The sequence below is a fragment of the Cetorhinus maximus genome, chromosome 8, assembly GCF_964194155.1.
Source record: "Cetorhinus maximus chromosome 8, sCetMax3.hap1.1, whole genome shotgun sequence".
In the NCBI taxonomy this organism is placed as follows: Eukaryota; Metazoa; Chordata; class Chondrichthyes; order Lamniformes; family Cetorhinidae; genus Cetorhinus; species Cetorhinus maximus.
This window is the reverse complement of record NC_135886.1, coordinates 73,669,928-73,690,488: the sequence shown is the minus strand read 5'-3', so window position 1 is coordinate 73,690,488 and position 20,561 is coordinate 73,669,928. Positions and strand designations below refer to the sequence as shown.

Here is a 20,561-nt window from a genome sequence, read left to right as displayed (position 1 = left end):
TTTTTACTTACTCACAAGGGAAAATTGATTTTCAACACAGGGAATGGTGCATATTACTGGACACAAAAGGAATTGGGCAGTGGGAAAAGAACTATTATCCCTTAATTATAAAATGTTAACTTTGAAATTTATTTTCTTACCTAGGCATGCAGCAGCACCAACCATGGCATACAATCCAGGAGTGATGCAGTCAGCTCCAGGACTACACCAACCTCTAAAGATGATCCAGTCATGGTGATAGTAAGCCAGCTGTTCCATTCCCACTCCTAGAAGTCTTCCAGCAATAGCACCCACAGCCATGCTTGGAATGAAGAGCCCTGAAGGAACCTGCATAAATATTTGAGAATAGCAGTCCCATCATAGAGATTTAATGCATACAACTATTGTATTCTCAGACCTTAGTAAGTATAACTACTCACATTACAATCCTACAGCACACTTCCAATTAGAGGTAGTAATCCCCTCTCCACAACAACATAAACAAAGTACTGATAGTGTCAATCAAGCTTATAATAGTGGTCACTTCCCCTGTGCAATCTAAACTCACTACTCCAGCTACAACATATTGCTTTGTCTTATTCCACCACGACACAGGTACAGCACATTAATAGCAGGAGCTGATTTCTAGGTGTGGAACAGTTTAAGTGTATTGTCCAATGGCATTACTTAGGGGTTCTCATCCTCTAGCAGGAATCATAAAAGAGGACGTGTGTACAAGGAGAAAGCATCAAGAAATGTGCTTTCAATTACAAATTTGTTTAAAAAACTGAGGAATAGTTGCAACATGATGTACTTTTCACTACAGAAGAGCTTTTAGCTCGATACTCACATGTGCCTAACTCGAGATTTCCATTATATTATCCTACTTCCACTCCACCAGGTTCAATAAAATAAATTTCCACACCCATCTCAATTTGTTTGCTTTATCATTTCAAATCCTGGCCTCCTATCCCCATTAGAGCAAACTTGATTTCTAAGACTGTTAGCATTTAGGCTTTGTTTGAATTATTTCCATTTCACATACATATTTCCAAGCACTGTAAATGGGTAATTTAGTTGGAGCAGGATTTTGAATCTCTGGAGCAAACACATTTCAAATGTGATAATAAATATGACCTAAAATTATCTAACTCTCCAACAAAATTAGGTGCATCCATCTTGACTTCTGCTGATTTGTGGGGAAGAGCTGGAGGCTGGAGAGAACAAGAAAAAAGGGTAGTGTGGTGGCTGGAGAAGCGCGACAGAAAAGACGAACATTGGTGGGGACCTGAAGAGTGTGGGCACAATACCAACCTGGAGGGACATCAACACAGAGTGGAGGCCAATGAGGGAAAACAGCTGAAGGGCCTACACTTAAATGGCACACAGAATAATCTAACAGCCAACAATGAGATAAATGACTGGATAATCTAACATAAAATGGTTGAGGGATAAGTATCGACAAGGACAACAGGAGAACTCCCCTTCTCTTCTTCACAGGGGAAAGAGTGGTGTAGTGCTCTAGGGACACAAGTTCAAATCCCATCATGGCAACTGGTGGAATTTAGACTCACTTAATAAAATCTAGAACTGAAAGCTAGTCTCAGTAGTGGTGACCATGAAACTATAATTGATTGGTGTAAAAACCCATCTGATTCACTAATGTCCTTTAGGGAAGGAAATCTGTATTCCTTAGCTGGTCTGGCCTACATGGGGCTCCAGATCCACAGTAATGTGGTTGACTCTCAACTGGCCTCTGAAATGGCTTAGCAAGCAAGTCAGTTTAAGGGCAATTAGGGATGGGCAACAAATGCTGGCTTTGCTGCAATGTCCACATCTGAAAGAATAAATAAAAAAATAGTACCACGTGACCTTGGATGTTCATCCGAGGAGTCAGATGTGGCCTTGGTTTAACATTTCATCTGAGAAACGCCTTTTTGACAGTGCAGTATGTTCTCAGTGTTGGGTTGACTGATCTCAGCTGTCGTGGTGATAAGGTCCTACATTTATTCTCCCATGAATTGGAGAGGGGGAAGGGAAAAGTATTGCCAGAGTTCTGATTGCTACCAAGTGGAAATGTATGGGTGTAGATATCAATTGGTGTCAGAATTGGCTTTCGCCATGATACACCCAGCAATTGAATATGCACCAACACTCACAGAACCAGTGTTATAATATAAATGTACTCTGCTTGTTCTGCTGTATATCATTCTGCACATTCAAAACACAGTAAGCAAATCGACTCATGCACGGTTACTTGCTCAATATCTTTCATAAATGTCATCATATGAAATTCTTCCTTACCTTCATACCAAATGTGAATATCGTGATGAAAATTTTAAACACCAGTGCTAGGGCCAGCTGCCAAATTGCCGTGTAAACACCTTTTCCTGCCGCACGATCTGGCAAGTCATCAATCGTCTTGGTGCTGTTGACATCATTAATGTAATCACAGAGTTGTGATGAGTCCAAAAGTCCACAATCATTGAATAACTCTGAAATGAGCCCACTGGTACTCATCTTAGTGTAGTCATTAGGGAAAGCTATAATACCCGTGATGGCTGTCACAACAAGGACCTCAAGAACCGGGTACTTCCCTAACTTGGTGGTCTTGCGTCTTCTGCACCAGGCAATGTTGGCACGAATAAAAAATGCTCCCCATAATCCTCCAAAGATTCCCAAAAGGACAAAAGGGACTAATTCAAATAAATGCCAGGGGCTGTGAAATTCTACATAGAATAGCACAAGGCGGCTATTCCCAAACGGATTAATAGACCGGAGTGTGAACGCTGCAACCAATGCAGCAAAAAATGATCTCCATAAAGTCTTCAGAGGAAAGTAATAGCTGACCTGCAGAAATAAAAAAAAAACAATGTCAAAGAGGAGACGGTTAATTGGTCTTTTGAAACATAATTCTCACATCCTGTATCAAATATTTCAATTATATTACACAGCCACCAGTGTCAATCTTGCCAGGACCTTCCTTGATATTAGGCAATAATTTGCCCAAGCCAACAATAGGAAAGGTAGCTAAAGCCAAGATTGTGGACCATTGGATGCAATTATCAAAATCTTCTCCAAAAAGGGAAGTTTTGCAGTCTCTGATGGCACGGATATTAACTCGCTTACTTTACAAGGCTGTCTCTGATGTCAAGTTAGTATAATTTGTACTCCTATAGATTGGGCCCATTTATCCATTCTCATCACGGTTAAAATTTCCAAAAAGAAACAGTCATCCCAGAACCACAGAAGATTGGTTGGGAGTCTAGGGAATATCCATTTAACACTACTATCTATACTCACTCAGCTAACAGCTATGTTCTAAAGCTGATATTCCCGTGATTCCAAAAGGACTGATGTTACAGTAGTCAATGTATTTGAATATTGATTCCTACAACTTTTAGCCAATCTATTACAGTGTAGGAACACTCCTTGTGTCCTGTGTAATACTGAAAAATTAATGCTGAACAAGGAATATATTCACAAAATATTTTACAAAAATACAAAAAATGCAAATTGATTAGTGATTATCTTTGGCAGATTTCATTCAATACTTCAGAAAAGAAAACAAACAGTTTACCTTATATAAGTATCAAAAAGTGCTTAAAATAAATTCCTTCAAATAAATAGGCTGGCAAAAAGAAATATAGAAATCAATGGACTAGATTAAAACCAGAAACAGATTTAGAGAAAAAAAAACAGGTGAAAAAATGATTGCAGATTGGCTGGACAAATTACATGCATTAGAATTCAAGTTTTTCTCCAATGCTCCCAGCAATTCTCAGTGTAGTGTTCAAAGGTAACCTTGTTGAACTTCGCCCATCATCCTAGTACAAACTTCTGCTGCTGCCTGGTTCCTACAGGTTCTCTTTGCTATTAAAAGGTTCTTATTGTCTGAAGTGGTATACAATGGGATACTCAGGCTTGATCAAATTGCTGGTATAAGATTTAAAAGTGCTTGCACTAAAAAGGATCACTAAAGTAGGTGTAGTAAGGGATGTGACCTCAGGGTATGGCTAAGATAAGCAGATAACTGGACAATGTAGTAAATCGTCAGGCTAGATAAGGCAAGTTCGTGTTTTTGAATGAGCTGTTGTCATTGTTTGTGTTTAAGGTCAGGTCATTCCATTTTTGTGATTTCATCTGTAAATTGCAGATGTACAGAACTAGATGTGAGAGATAAGAACAGTGACAGTCAATGATGAAGTATTGCGAGGATGGTATAAATATATGGAAGAAACTGTGTAACTTTGAGTAGCTTCTTAGAGCAATCTGAGGGTGCTATCTCCTGAATGCATACTTGTATTGAATAAACTGCTGCTTGATTCACCTACAGCTGACTCTGTGTCCAGTGTCTTTAGATACTCCACAACATGGTCCAATTGTAAAAATTGTGACAATATCTCCTACCTCTTCGAGACTAAATAAAACTCCTCCTATGGGGGCACCAAAAGCTACAGAGACACCTGCTGCTGCAGCTGCGGATAGTACCTAGAAGACAAAGTCAATGAAGGTTACACAATGTAGAGTTTGACAAACAAAAATGGAACGCATATACCTCATAAATTCATGTGCCATGGGATCCAAGCACGCCTAATAAAGACTTATGCGGTGCTTTATGCTCAATGTTCTGAGGTACTGTTAGAATTCTATAATTATAATTGAGGTGGATGAGAGAGAATCCCACATACCAAAGAGTTAAAAATTCAAATTAAAAGTATGCATTTATTTTCATACATCAGCATTCTGCAAGAATGGGTGGAAAGCAGACACCAAAGTTTCCAAGTGTACATTGTATCTTGGTTACATTTGGCTACAATGAAGAAAGATCAAGTAACAGTCATGCAATACCAAACACCGTCGGTTCTAAACCTTTGAGTTTAAACTCCTTTTATCTCCAGCTGTTGTGTATACTGAATTCCAAAAAAGTTCAATAAAGTGCTACATAATATATTTGCTGGCAAAATTAAAGCCCATGGGTTTAAAGGGGCAGTAGCAGCATGGATGCTAAACTGGTTGCGAAGCAGAAAGTAGAGAACAGCAGTGAACAGTTGTTCTTCAAACTGAAGAAACGTGATGTCCTTCAGGGCTCAATATTAGGACATTCTTTTGGTATATATTAAATGACCTAGTCTTGGATATAGAGGGCATAATTTCAAAGTTTGCTGAAAACTTGAATTGTAGTAAACGCTGAGGAGGACAGCTAGATTTTGGAGGATACAACAGATGTGAAATGGGCTGAATTTTCCCCACAGATGCTGGAAACGTGAGTTGGGAATGTTTCTCAGATCCTGAACCTGCCCTGGGTACAGAACTGATTAAAATCAAGATTTTCATGGGCTGAGCCCTAATTGGCATGGAAACAGGTTCCCTGTCCAATTAAAGGCAGTGGGGGTTGGCTCTTGAAGCTGGAGGGCCAACAGAGACCTTCCAGCTTCAGAGAAACACCCAACTGCAAGGCAAGTAACTGGGAGGGTGTTTTAACAAGAAGGTTTTCTCTTAGCCAACTTTTAAAAACTTTATTAAAAATTACAAAAAAGTAGCTGGGCCACCACTGGAAGTGGGCCTGGGGTAGTTGGTGGAGGCTCTCAACAGGACAGTATTTGGCTATACCCCTACCCAGGCAGAAAGGGAGCACCTTAGACCAGCCTGGAGTGCAGCCCGCCCCCCAGCTTGCTGCTGGGTGCCTGCTCCAGGGAGTTTATCCACTCCCTGTCACTTTGGGAAACTGGAGGCCAACTGGAAAAACTCCAGTTGGCCTCTAATCCATGCTCCAACAAGCCTCTTAACAATTCTAATTGCCTGCCCGTCTCATTGGAGGCTGCGGGGGGGAAGACAGAGTCAAGAAGCCTGGATGCCAACTGACTTTGCAACTTCAGACTTCATCTGCCTCTGTTTCCAACATTGGTGGGACCCGAAAATTAAACCCATGAAGTGAGGCATTTTGTGAGGAAAAAGGGGCCCAAGAACAGAGGACCTGAGGGTTCACGCACATAAATCTTTGAAGGTGGCAGGGCAAGTTGATAAGACTGTTCTAAAAGTATATGTGATCCTTGGCTTTATAAATTGAGGCAAAGTGTACAAAAGCAAAGCTGTGCTAAATCTTGATGAGTGACTGGTTAGACCTCAACTAGAGTGCTGTGTTCAATTCTGGGCAACGCAGTTTAAAGGGAACATCAAGGCCTGGGTGGGGATGCACGAGAGACTTAGAGTGGCACTAGGGGTGTGGGGCTTTCAGTTATCTGAAGAGACTACAGAAACTAGGATTGTTCTCCTTAGAGCAGAGAAGGAAGATTTAATACAAGTTTTCAAAATTATGAGGGGGTTTGATAGAGATGATAGGGAGAAACTGTTTTCACTAGCAGGAGGGTCAGCAACCAGAGGACATGGATTGAAGATAATTAGCAAAAAAGTCAGGGAGGAGATTAGGAGAATTTTGCTTTATTCAGTGAGTTATAATGATCTGGAATGCACTGCCTAAAAGGATGGCTAATGCAGGTTCAATAATAACTTTCAAAACAAAATTGGATTGCTACTTAAAAAGAAAAACATTGCAAGGCCATTGGGAAAGAGCATGGGAGAGAGATTAATTGGTAGCTCTTTTAGAGAGCCACGACAGGCATGATGGGCTGAATAGCTTCTTTCTGTCTGATTCTACTAAGCCTCCATCCTTTTCATAACTTCTGAATATCAATGCTAAAACGAGTGTTCAAAAATGTAATGCATCATCCAGTAAATGAGCTATTCCTATTTTACTTATTGCATGTCCATATACTATAGTGTATTGCTTGCCAAATGCAAAAGAGCTACTACAATATTGCAAATGCTAGGATGTGTCCCTTTTGAAGGTTACACAGCTTTGTGCTGTCATCTGAACATACCATAATGAAGGGATTTCCCTTCCTTCCATTTGATGAGTTTTAACTTCATTATATACCATGTAATTGAATGGAATATGGAGCAACAAATCAGCACTTCATTCACATTTCTCAAACTGTCCCAGTTTAAAGTGGTATTTTCTTACTCTAGTTACAGAAATTGAAAATTTCATTGAAAGTGATGTTGAAAGGGGTCCTCTGTGAAACAGTAAGAAATAAAAAGCTTTGAGGAACAAATCAGCGAACTGCAATGCAGACACAAATTATCTCAGTTGCTTTTTCTAAAGTCTTCTGGAGATGGTAACTGTATTGTGTAATATAAATTCATAAGTCATACATGATACTCTACATCTGGCCACAATCTGGTCTCATTTCTCCATCATTGTCTCTCTCCTGCCCTCAAGAATAAGGAATAGATTAATTTTTGCCAAGTTCAATCCTACATGCATTTTTCATCAGTGTTGGTTCCCATGGAGCTTCATTATTATTCTTTCTACATGCTCATTTTTGCATAGTGAGCCACATTCATAACTCTTCATCTGTGTGCAAAATGGGGCTGTGGTGTTATGTAGCACTTGCTTCATTGTTATTATGCTCCCTTCTAATCCTCACCTCTTTGTGCTATTCTGTGTCTTGAATATATTTAGTACAATTCTGCTCACTAAGGCAAGTGATATCAATACTGGCAAATTAATTATATCCATTTTTCTTAACAAGCAGCATCAAGCATTCCTTGGTTTAGTATAGCAAAAACCATAAAATTCCTTTTACTCCATAACAATAATGTGTCTTGATTCTTTCCTTGCCAGCCTAACTTCAAAATAAGCACCCCAACCTCTACAACCCTAACGCACCCCCCACTCCCTGCCAGAGTAGAATAATATTTACATTTACCACAAATTATCCTTGTGGCCTGAATGAAAATACCAATTTATTGCTCAGTACATGCCAGTTCTTTACTGGGGCCAAACCTACATGGAACAGTCAAACTGGCCAAATTCAGCAGGACTCCTAACACTTAATGTGCCAAAAGGTCCAGGGTGAAATGACTGTCTGCCTGAGTAGACCAGATTTGCAAGTTTGCAACATAAATTTGGAAACATGCTCACCCACCACATCCCCCCACCCATCCCCCAACTCCTGATTCTCAAGTAATAGTCCACACCTTTTTACACAATTTTTGACGAAAGTAAAACAAACTTTCCAGCTGGTCTTCACTCTTTTCCAGTATTTTTGTGCAGGAAGAGTCACAAGTGTGGACACGAACTTGCATCTAGTCTGTTAACATACCTTTATAATCACTAGAATTTACTTTTCGAAAACTCACCTGACTTTCCTCTATTCTCCACCCTCCAAATTCTTCAGCTGATTCAAAACTCTGTTGTTCATATCCTATCCTGCACCATATCCCACTCAAGCATTACTCCTGTTATTGTTGAATTACATTGGTTCCCATTCCCCCAATGCCTGATATTTAAAATTCTCATCTTCGTATTTAAATCTCTTCAAAACCCTTTATTCTCTCTAAAATCTCCTCCAGCCCTACTGCTTACTTTTCGTTCCTCTGACTCATTTTTTGAGCATTTTCCCCCATCTTTGCCAGACCATTAGCAGCTCTGTGTTAAGCTGCCTAGGATGAATACTGCAACATTAGTGCAATAATTCTAATTACACATCGGTATACACTTACCTCTCTCCTTTTGGCTTCATTTTTTCTGTATTTCGTACACAGATGACAAACAATATTGCCACAGCAGCAGGCCACATGTACCAGAGGGCCTTCTTTTCCAAGGCTGAGGCCCGAAGACACAGCTAAAACCAGGGTGACGATCTTAATGATCAAGGTCCACTTTCCTAGATAGCCCCTAATGATAAAACCACTTAATATGGTTTTAATCTGGAAGTAAATGACAAAACAGTTGTCAATGATGTTAAGTTCTTAAAATTCAAAAACAAGTGAAAAGCTTTTATTTTGAGGACACAATTTGCCCACTGTACAACCTTATCAGTGGCCAATAAATTAAAGGCTCACAATTCAACTGAATTTGGAGACAATGGGTTTGACTTTTTGAGACCTCTAACCTGGTACAAATGGGGTAGTAGCATCCCAAAATTGTTTAGAATGACTCATTGCCCTGCTGCCGCTAACAATTTGGCTGCCCCTATCATCCCCAAGGCCTACCACTCAGTGACTGAAGTGCCCACCTGAGTCAAGCTGCAGGCCATTTTAATATACAAATTGTTGGCCTATGACATATATAGGACGCTAAATTGCCATTTTAAGGCAGTACTCAGAGGGTTGGTGCTGCGCATGGTTCTCATGTTAATTGGCCAGCAGTTAAAGAACAGTCCAATGCTGAAGCCTGGGCCTCAAAATGGATCAGGCCTCTTTGGGACTTTCAGGCGACCAGCAGTTGCATAGCATTAGTTGACCATCTGCCCAAATAACACTTACAAAGAAAATCTTCTTTTTATGAAGGTTATCTACAATCAATCACAAAAGGAGCTTCTAAATCAGGTTCAGAGAAACGGTGTCTAACTTCAATTTAAATATTCTTCAGCTGACCACGGAGGGCTTCAGATTTCAGAACATTGGAAACATGAGATGAGATTGGTTTGAAATTTGGTACTTTGGAAACAGAATCATGAAAAGTTCCAGTCCACATCAGTAGTAACATCAGGTACAAAAAAAACAACATAATCCATGGTGTTAAGTGGAAACTTAAAAACATGAAAACTTACTCAGCACCAAAAGCAAGATAGACTATATTGGAAACCAATACCAGTATCCTTCAACTCATTCCACTGTCAACACAAGCAAATACTATATCCCAGAGTTCGCTTGGACTTAATGCAAGCCCAAATTTTGGATAGCATAATATCCGGTGGCAAGCACATAATTGTAAAATCTGACAGTTAAGTATATAGGGATCAATAAACCTTTAAGACTGGCTGCCAAGAAGCAATAGGAAGGCTGGATAGCTCAAGGTCTGAATATCTCACAGCAGGTGGAAGATTAAGGAAGCCAATAATTGTTAAAAAATGTGAGTGGGTGGCCAGTATTTGGGAGGTCATAGCCTCAGTAACCTTACAAAGGCTGCAGTCACAAAAGAATCCCAGAAGCAGCTAAATTAGACTCTGATTTTTGGAAATTACTTTGGAAAAATCAGAGATATCTGCTGAGGAGTATTTTTGTTTTAGTCATCATTAATAAAATTCTATCCATTGTTGCTTTTTGAAGTCTTCAGTTTGAAAGATTGGGGTGCCTGCAAGGGCCCTGTAGTCTGTTGCTTTTCAAATGGTAGTACGTGAGCCTGAGTTAGCAGGTATATTATGTTGTAACTCACGAATGGATATATGTTATGGCTGTGTACTCTACATGTATGTAGCCAGATCTTGGAGAAAGCCTTAAAAGTACAGCAGACTTATTGACATCAGACTTAATGCACCAAAATACGCCTAGAGAGGAAAGTTGCTGGGTAACTGGCCACTATATTTGCTGCTGGCGGTACTCAAACAGTGACTAGAAGCAGTACGTAAATCACATCTACTTTAGGTTTGGCTGCATCCTAACTCACCCTAAACTTGCCCATAGAAGCTAACTATCCCATTACTGGCCTTTTTGGATCTTCCTCCAATGCCAGATCAGTTTGGCAAATTGACTTCTCTTTAACTATGCACATGCGTGATTTATACATGTGCCAATATTTGTGTTTACAACCTCTGAGTAACTCACGTGTTATCATTTTTGCATATGCATTGTTTTCTACAGTTGAAAAATCAGACCCTCAGCTATGGCAGGCACATCACCTAAACACTGCTACACAACCACTGACATTCTGTACTTGCTCTTGCAGAAAGAAGATGGAACACAAGAGAAGGGAGTAGGGCAGAGCCGGTGGAGGACAAGGATGTCTGTATCTCCTGAGCCCAATGGAGATGATTCCCTGCATCCTGATGTCATGATGTGACAGGGCCCAGAGCATCTGGCATCTTTTAAAACATTGGGGATGAGACATGTTTTTGCCTATGACCCTTCTCAACTTAAAAAGCCCAAGGAGAGTGGGAGCAACCACACCGCACTAATGAAAGAGCGGCCAGTCACTTGATCTGACACCTGCAGCCACTGGCTCAGACAGTGGCATAGAGTTGAGGTCAGCATATGGGTGACTCACTGGCATGAGCGAGCTGTTAGCAGGCCAAGGGTAAAGGATATTTCAGAGGGTGAGATGGCAGAGACAGGTCAACGAATGCAATCAGGGCGGACTTTTGTTGCCTCACTTCAGAAATTTATTTTTTTGTATTTCTTGTCTCACTTTGATGGATATGAGACTTGTCTGTGACAGAAGGAAATGCACCAAAATTGAAGGCTAACACAATAAATTTATGGAATGAGGTGAGATGTGATTTGCTCTGCAGAAGTCATACGGACTTGAAACGTTAACTCTGTCTTTCTCTCTACAGATGCTGTCAGACCCGCTGAGTTTTTCCAGCATTTTTTTGTTTTTGTTTCAGAGTTCCAGCAGTATTTTGCCTATATCTTAGTGATTTGCCTAGAGGCAGCTTTACTGCTCAAACAAAAATCCTGTTTTAAATCTGTTTTGCAGAAGACACAAATGAGGACCTTGATGAAATGGCATGTAGAACAACACTGAATTGACATGTACACAGAGATGATGGCTCCATTGGCTAGCTTGTCAGGCAGTCTCCTGGTAAAGTCCAAGGTGGATGGAGAAGCTCCAACTTGGCAGAAGGCATGGCGTGGAGTTTGCCCTCTCTGCAGCCTGTTTCATCTCACCGTTGTGCGGCTGACAGACCCAGACGCACTGGCACTGCTGCCCCCATAGCTGTTGCAATGTGTGCACACAGGTCAACCATTCCTCAGTTATCGTGAGAGGATATGGCAACACTTTGGCAAATGCACCAAAACCCCTCCAAAAACGCTCCAGACTACTTTCAGATATTTACCAATAGAAAAAGTTCCATAAATTTTCTTTACCTGAAATCAGGATGCCCAGCCCCCATCTTGCTGCTTCATACTTTCTTTGTTTCAAAAAGAATGGTCAGTTCAGGCATTGCCAGGACCTGCGTTGTCCAACTTTGGTATCCTGGTGTCACATCAGCTGGTTGGGCTGCAAAGTGCTCTTTCCACATGCTTGAGCACATGCAGGAGGTGCTACTGAATGCTATGTGAATGATGCCTGCCCTCAGGGAGTCAAGATAAGTCTAGTGGTGCTACAAGAATGAATTTCACAGCCACAGACTATATGGGGTAAACATTAAGCATTCATGCTCTTCTTATACTAAAGTAATTTTCCCCAATTTTCACCTATTTTATGAGGTCTGAAACACCCCAATAATTTCCTAGAAATTTTTTTTTTTAAAAGTAAAAATAATAACAAGAACAACTAGCTAAATAAAGCTGAGCACAAGAAACAATTGCTACTTTAAGTCCTGAGATAGCTGTCTTTTGGTTAAGAGTAGGGATCACAGAGGCCCGGGGGAGAGGAGGGAGGTGGTGGGGAATGGGCGGGAGCATAGCAACAAACTACAGAATAATTCTGATTACATTTATTAGTTGTAACCTTATACCAGCTGTGGAAGAAATCACATTTTCCCCAAAAATAAAATTTTCAGGCTTACCTCTGGAATTCCAGATCCACAGGCATAAGGTGCAAATACTCGCACCAAAGACACAGCCAGGAAAGCAAAAGCCAGGGCCCAGCTAACATACATGAAATAATTCAATATGTATGCACCAGCTCCCTAGAACAGTCAATATAATATAAATATTAGAATATATTGCATGCATATGTGTGTGATAGGCCATCATGAGTAAAAAATCTTTAAAGATTCACATTCAAATCTTAGTTAATTTAGACATAGAACATATGGATAAATTGATAATATTTCCAGAACATACAAGGGAAGTTTTTGAAGCATGGACTAATCCAGATACAACTTTGGCATTTTGCATTCACATTCACTTGTTTAATTTAAAATTTAAGGCAAACTGTTTTTGTGACAGTATAAAGTCAATGCATGAAAAACACTTTTTGCAACATTTTTGGTTATTGCAACCTAATGAGCACAACTCATATCATTTAATGGTCAAGCAGATTCATTAAGGCTGTGTGGTGACTCCTTGCTCCAGCCATCATCGCATTAACCTCCCAAATAGATTTACCCAGGTGGCAATCCCAGAACAGATTATAATTCATCTACGCAGAGCTGCTATTTTATGGCTCAGAGGCTACCCACCTTGAACGTAACCTATACTTTTTGATCATAAAGAGCCACCAGACATTTAAATCTTTTGAGGAAGAGCCACAAGCCTGTTCTTCAGAAACATTATACCAATCAAAAATATTTAATATCAGTACAGGAACTATTTGGTGGGACTCCAGGGAATATTTGCCAAAAGTTCTCATTTGTCATCCATTTTCAGCATCATATAAATTGCCTGTGTACACAGAAGCCGTGGCTGAGCTTTCAGAGTTGTTGGCTCAAAAACTACCACTCTGCAGGAGGGAAATCATCAAAACCAAACATTTCTCAAATTGCCTAGAAGGAATTCTGTGGACACTGATTAGGAATGGTGTTTTCCTGCAAAGATATCTGCCATTTCAGAAGCAAATACAATATACTCAAATTTACTGGGTGGATGAAATAACTTTTGGGCAAGTAAAAGGTTACGGACAGCCAAAAATTAAAAAATAAAGATATCTAATTACTTCAGACTGGTCGAGAAACAGCTCTGACCAAGACTTCCATTGTGGGCATTTATCTCGCTGTTCAAACGTAGTTTCACTGGATGTCCAACAACAATGTTCATGGTTGTACCAGAACCCCACTAAACAGACTCCTTCCTTCAGATCGGTCATCCAGTGAGAAGCCATATCAATTAAACCAGCAATGGCACCTAGACATAAGATAGCACACATGATTATTTTAAATAGTCAGCAAGGGGATTTTTGAATTCTTTAGCTATTAAATCTGTACCTTCCCCCATACATTAATTAGCCTTTTGCAGACTTTAAAATTTTTTGGTAGAAAAGTATATTTGATTGGAAAAAGAATATTGAGATAAAAAGGGCGGGATTAGAAGGAACAGAAATAGGTCAGCAGTTGGAAGTATTTAATCAAAGAAGTGAAATAAAACTATTTTCATTCAAAAAAAAACTATAGCAAGGGCTAAGGTTTTATAGATAAGGTGATCAACAAGGTCAAATTTTAAATTAAAACAACATTCAGCACTTACAGAACAGATAATAGATAAGAAATCCAAAACAATATGAAGAATCCAGGAAAGATTAAAAGGGGCTAAAAGAGAAAGTTGGAAAAGAAATCAAAGGACAATAAAAAGGCTTTATATAGGTACATTAGTGGTCAGAAAGTTATCAAAGTAGGATCAGATGAAGGAGGCAAGCTTGTAGTGGAGTGTGAGCAAATTGCACAAATACAGTGTTTTGCCATACTTTTCACAGAGGAGGTGTACACTGAAGTTGTGGAACCAGTGGAGGTAGGTACAAACCAGCTAATGGATATTCTTATTCAAAAGGTACTTTTTATGTTTCTAACACTCAAGATAGAAAAATCATCAGGCCCTCGTGATTTACCTTTGAGGCTCCAGAGGGTTGCTACAGGAGGAATAGTGAGGTTCACATTTCCATGCAATAAAAAAAGAAAAATGCCAGAGGACAGGGAGGTCACAAATGTGGTTCCCAAAGGTGCATGAAATACTCCAACTGAGTCACAACTGTGGTCTTGTGTAACATCACCTCCTATTTTTGTATAAAACCAACAAATCTTAGGCCTTATCTATTTGTATTGCTACCTTTAATGACGTGTGCATCTACACACCCCATGAACCCACCCTCTCCTTTACTTCAAATAAAATCTTACAGTAAGGAAGTACATCTTAAAATGTATTCTTAACATCAAAATGCATTATTTTTGCAGTTTTCTAAATTAAACTGCATCTACCACTTTTCAGCACATATTGCTATGGACAATAATGTTCGAAAATACAGTGGAAAGTAATGTGCAAAGAGTGGCATATATGATGACCATCTTCTGAAAAGTTAGAGATACACAGGAAATCATAAATCCATTAGTTTTACTTCATTTGTTGGTAAACGACTGGAATCTAGAAGATGGGGTAAAACTTAGCACTTGCTTGTACTTGACCAATCTTTGAAGCAGCAAGACAGAATAAAGGAAATGTATTGGATGTGCTTTTTATGGATTTTCAAAAGGCATTCAATAAGAGGCTTATAAAAAATATATTTTTAAAAAAATTCATTTATGGGATGTGGGGATCTCTGGCTAGGCTAGCATTTATTGCCCATCCCTAATTGCCCTTGAGAAGGTGGCGGTGAGCTGCCTTCTTGAATGACTGCAGTCCACATGGTGTGGGTACACCCATAGTGCTGTTCGGGAGGGAGTGACAGTGAAGGAACAGCAATATATTTCCAAGTCAGGGTGGTGAGTGGCTTGGAAGAGAACTTCCAGGTGGTGGTGTCGCATGTGTCTACTGCTAGGTTGTAGTGGTCGTGGATTTGGAAGGTGCTGTCTAAGGAGCCTTGGTGAGTTCTTGCAGTGCATCTTATAGTTGGGTGTACGCTGCTGCCACTGTGCGTCAGTGGTGGAGGGAGTGAATGTTTGTGGATGGATTGCCAATCAAGCAGGCTGCTTTGTCCCAGATGGTGTCAAGCTTCGAGTGTTGTTGAAGCTGCACTCATCCAATCAAGTGGAGAGTATTCCAGCACACTCCAGACTTGTGTCTTGTGGATGGTGGACAGGCTTTGGGGAGTCAGGAGGTGAGTTACTCACAGTAGGATTCCTAGTCTCTGACCTGCTCTTGCAACCACAGTATTTATATGGCTAGTCCAGTTCAGTTTCCGGTCAATGGCAATCCCAGGATGTTGATAGTGGGGGTTTCAGCGATGGTAATGCCATTGAATGTCAAGGGGCAATAGTTAGATTCTCTCTTATTGGAAATGGGGATGGTCATTGCCTGGCATTTGCACAGCACAAATGTTACTTGACACTTGTCAGCCCAAGCCTGGATATTGCCCAGGTCTTGCTGAATTTGCACATGGAATGCTTCAGTATGTGAGGAGTTGCGAATGGTAAACATTGTGCAATCATCAGCGAACACGCCCACATCTGACCTCATGACGGAAGGAAGGTCATTGATGAAGCAGCTAAAGATGGTTAGGCCGAGGAGACTACCCTGAGGAACTCCTGCAGTGATGTCCTGGAAACTAGATGATCAATCTCCAACAACCACAACCATCTTCCTTTGTGCTAGATATGGCTCCAACCAGCAGAGAATTTTCCCCCGATTCCCACCAATTCCAGTTTTGCGAGGGCACCTTGATGTCACACTTGGTCAAAACTGCCTTGATGTTAAGGGCAGTCACTCTCACCTCACATGGAATTAAAAGGAATGTAGCTGAATGAATAGAGGTAATAGGAAAGCAGAAAGCAAATCATAGGGGTAAAAAGGATTAGAAAAGTGTAGGGGACATTGTTGTAGGAACATAGCCCCTTGAGCCTGTTCTGCCATTCAGTGAGATCATGGCTGATCTCTGATCCAGCTCCATATACCCACCTTTTCCTTACATCCCTTGATATCTTTAGTTAACAGGAAACCATCAACCTTAGATTTTGACTCAGTATAGCTGCCATCTGTGGAAGAAAGTTCCAAACTTCCTAATAGCCTTTGCATGTTTCTTAACTTTATTACTGAAAGACCAAGCTCCAATTTTGGCTATATGCCCTATTCCCAGCCTTTCTAACTGTGGTAAATAGTTTATTTTTATCTACTTTATCAGTTCCCCTTAAGGTCATGAAAAATTCAAATCAAATCACCTTACAATCTTCAAATTTCAAGGGAATACAACCCTACTTTCAGTAATCTCTCCTTGTAATTTAGCTCTTGGAGTCCAGGTATTAATCTGGTAAATCTACACTTCACACCCTTCTAAGTCCAAAGTATCTTTCTTGGGGTGTGGTGCCCAGAACAGCAGCATTATCAGGGCTTTGTACAGCTTTTGAATGACCTCTAACCCTTATGTTCTAGCCCTCTAGACATGGTCAGCATTCCGGTAGTCTGTTTGATTACTTTTTGCGTCTATGACATTTTAATGATCTATGTACATGGACCCCCAGTTTCTATGGAGCTCCAATGTTTCTGGTTTTCCATGTAGAAAGTACTCTGATCTATCCTTTTTAGGTCCAAAGAAAATGATCTCACACTTGCCTACTTTGAAATCCATTTGCCACAGTCTTGTCCAATAATTTAATCTATTGTAATTTTATGCTTCCATCTAGACTTCTCACAATGCTACCTGTCTTTGTGTCATCAGCAAACTTGGATATGTGGCCCTCAATCCCAACATCTAAGTCATTAATAGAGTATAGTTGAGGCCCAACACTGATCCTGTCAATTAATGAATCTGCCCTTAATCCCTACACTCTAACTGAGCAGCAACAAACAATCTCTTAACCAGGTCAAATTATTTGACCTCAATTCCATGAGCTTCAACTTTAGCCAACAATTCATGAGGGGCTTACCATAGATGTAGGTGTATAAGTCAACCTTTGAAGCCTCCAAAAATTATTCCAAAAATGAGGGCCGGCTTATACGTCGAGTATAAAATGAGAATCGCCGGTGTGGGTAATCGCCGTTGTGAAATGTGAAAAGAAACCATACCACTGTTAACTCATATTAAGTTAATGTGGCATGATTTCAGAATCATCCCATAACCCATAATCATTCTATAACAAGTCATCTTCCTATCCATCGATTGTTCAAAAAAAATGCAGAATATCCAATTCAATCTGATGACAGTTTGAGAGCTAACAGCATCCCATGATAGGATGCTGAAACCACACAAAACATCAAGCGGGGCAGTGCACATATTTTGACTCTTTGTGAAGATTTATTCTCTGTCAATTTTCCACCTATTCCATTCGGCGTGAACATGATCCTTGAATGGCTTGTTGAGGTACATATCCAAAGGTTGGACTATAGATGTTAGACTCCCTGGTATAACTGTAATATGGGTGTTGTTTCTGGCAGAAGCCTCTTGATCTCATCGGTTATATAAGATGAACATGTCCCACACTAATACGCTGTGTTCTTTACATAGGCCACTGGGACGCCTATTCCACACATGATCCATAACTTTACTCCATCCTCATTCATCCAACTGTTGGCATGGACATGGACAAAAATTCCTGCAGGGAACCTGACTTTTGGTATGGTTTTATGTTTGAAAATTATCAAAGGCTTTGATTATGTTTCATTGGCCATGCAGGTTAGTATCACCCTGAGTCCTGTCTTCTCCTATTCTGTGGTTTTCACAAGAACTGTTTTCAAACCTTACCACTCCACAGTCTGGTTGCTGGGAATATCGAAATTTATAGGCGCTTTCCCCATGTTGCATATGTGGCATAGAGTGCACCCTGGAAACAGGTAATTTTGGTATCAAGATCTTTAGGCAATTTCTGAGTGATCTTGGTCTTCTGCTCCAACACTAGACATTTTCATTCCAAAAAGTGGCTACACCAACTAGCCACTGTTCAGAAATCTTTGTTGGACTCAGGGTTTGATTTGGCCCACTTAAGTGCTTATGTACTCATTACATTTCTGGTGACAATGACGATTTTCAAGCACTTATTCCGATAAATGTTTCTCAAGATCAGGCCAGTGGCTGGTCCCTGTTCGCATGATGCATTGGGTCTTGAGCATCTTCTTAAGGGCAGATTCCTCCTCCTTCCATTCTCACTGCAGTTTTCACTAATACTGAATTCCCACAGCAGCACCGTTATTTAATGCGTTATCACACATTACGACTTTTAGCTTGAGACCAGTTTCATACTTCATTAGTTTTGTTGGAAGACTCATTTCTGTTCATCATTCGCCAAGTGTCTTAACTCCCACTCACCTTTGCAATCGTCTGCTTGATCCCTTGCACTCAGTTATAAGTAAAATATACATTTCTGAGGCAAAAAAATTGAGACTGACTATTAATGCAAGTATAGCATGTTTAGGCTGAAAAGTGGGGGGTTTGACTTATATGCCGAATATATGCAAAACACGATTTTTGGGGCCAGAAAAATAGGGTTGTCTTTTACACTGGGTTGACTTATATGCCATGACCTATGGTAATCAAATGTCATCTGAACATCTACATAAAAACCACCATAACAATTCCCCTATCCATTACTTTAATTATCCCTTTGAAAAAATCTAATCAAATTTGTCAGGCTTGACCCATAGTTTACAAATTTACACTGGTCTCTCTGATCAGCTAAAAGTTTTCAAAGTGTTCTGACATTCTATCCTCAATTATAGATTCCAGTAATTTCCTAACAACAAATGTTAGGCTAATTAGACTATAATTCCCATGTTGCCCTCTGCTACCTTTCTTCAGTAATAGAATGACATGTGCAACTTTGCAATTTCAAGGGACTGTTCCTGAATCGAGAGATCTTTGGAAAATCACAGTGGGACATCTGCAAAGTTCTCTCAGCTACTTACTTTAATAACCTGGGATGAAATCCTCTGGTCCTGGGGATTAGTCATTATTTAGAGCCATTATTTTTTTCATTACTGTTTGGTGTCTTACATTAATTATAGTTAATCCCTGTCCATAATTCAATATTAGTAAGGTCCCTAAAAATCCCATGCAGCTATGAGGTATTACAGGAGTTGATATTGTTAGAGGAATTTAAAAACTGCTTACTCTCCAGCCTGAGGACGCACTTGGAGGAGCACAGAATCCTCACAGCCCAGGATGCAACCATCACAGCAGACAGCTACAATCTCACCCATAGACCTGGAAACTCAGGCAGACCCTTTCCAAACCATTCCCATGAACATTGGGAAGATAGGCAGGGCAACCCAGATAGGAGAAGCCCCCACCCAGAAAAGAAAACACAAAGGAAGGTGTGCGGAGTCATCCTGCAGCCTAAAAGAAGAACTCCCAGAGTGTTCCCATTGTAATAAAATAGGGCATTCCAGGTCCGAATGCTGGAAATTGTGAGGAAAGCCTGTAGGTCTAATAGGGCTCCATTTGAGTAGTCCCCCCAAAGGACGACCCAATGGGTAGTGCAGCAGGGCAGGCAGATACTCTTGCTACAGAAACTTACCCTTCTGAGGGCATGGCACTATGTGTGTCCCCGAACCAGAAACACCTAGAGAGCTTCCGGAGCTTTGTCCTTTCAGGAACCATGTCCCCCTATCTGTCCCAAAATGTGAGCAAGTCTGTTGTACTGCTCCAGGGCCATTCAATCCTTAATGTTGAAAGGAAACCTAAATCTACCCCCTGAGTTCTCTGTGGAGGCCAAAGCCCTGATCAGTTGAGTGGGAGGAGGATCTGTGTTTGCACCCCTCCATAGGGTCCACCTAGGGTGTGACCTCGTTTCAGGTCCTGTCACAGTAAGAATTGTCCCTGAACTACCAGTAGCAGGAATCAACTTCCTCCTCGGAAACAATTCGGCTGGCAACAAAGTGTTAGCCAGCAAAACAAAAGAGGCCAACATCAGCCAGCAGAAATCTGCAGGAGTGCAGAAGGCTGGGGAATATTTAGAGCCCCAAAAGCGTGAAATAAAACTCATAACCATTAACAGCGAGAGCTGTTTGAATTTAACACGGGCAAAGCCAGGCCAGTGAAGTTAAGAGGACTA

The 20,561-nt window shown here is 40.5% G+C and overlaps 1 protein-coding gene across 6 annotated transcripts in view; it reads right to left on the bottom strand.

Moving 5' to 3' along the window:
* LOC144683722 (H(+)/Cl(-) exchange transporter 5) overlaps positions 1-20,561 on the bottom strand; it is a 139,880-nt gene that overhangs the window by 13,923 nt on the left and 105,396 nt on the right. For all 6 annotated transcript variants that reach the window (XM_078547045.1, XM_078547043.1, XM_078547047.1 and 3 more), the window contains 6 exons: positions 13,592-13,779; positions 12,501-12,623; positions 8,548-8,754; positions 4,390-4,470; positions 2,284-2,829; positions 141-327 (listed from right to left, as the gene is read on the bottom strand). In XM_078547045.1, coding sequence (XP_078403171.1) covers positions 141-327; positions 2,284-2,829; positions 4,390-4,470; positions 8,548-8,754; positions 12,501-12,623; positions 13,592-13,779 — 1,332 coding nt within the window. The remainder of the gene's footprint in view (positions 1-140; positions 328-2,283; positions 2,830-4,389; positions 4,471-8,547; positions 8,755-12,500; positions 12,624-13,591; positions 13,780-20,561) is intronic.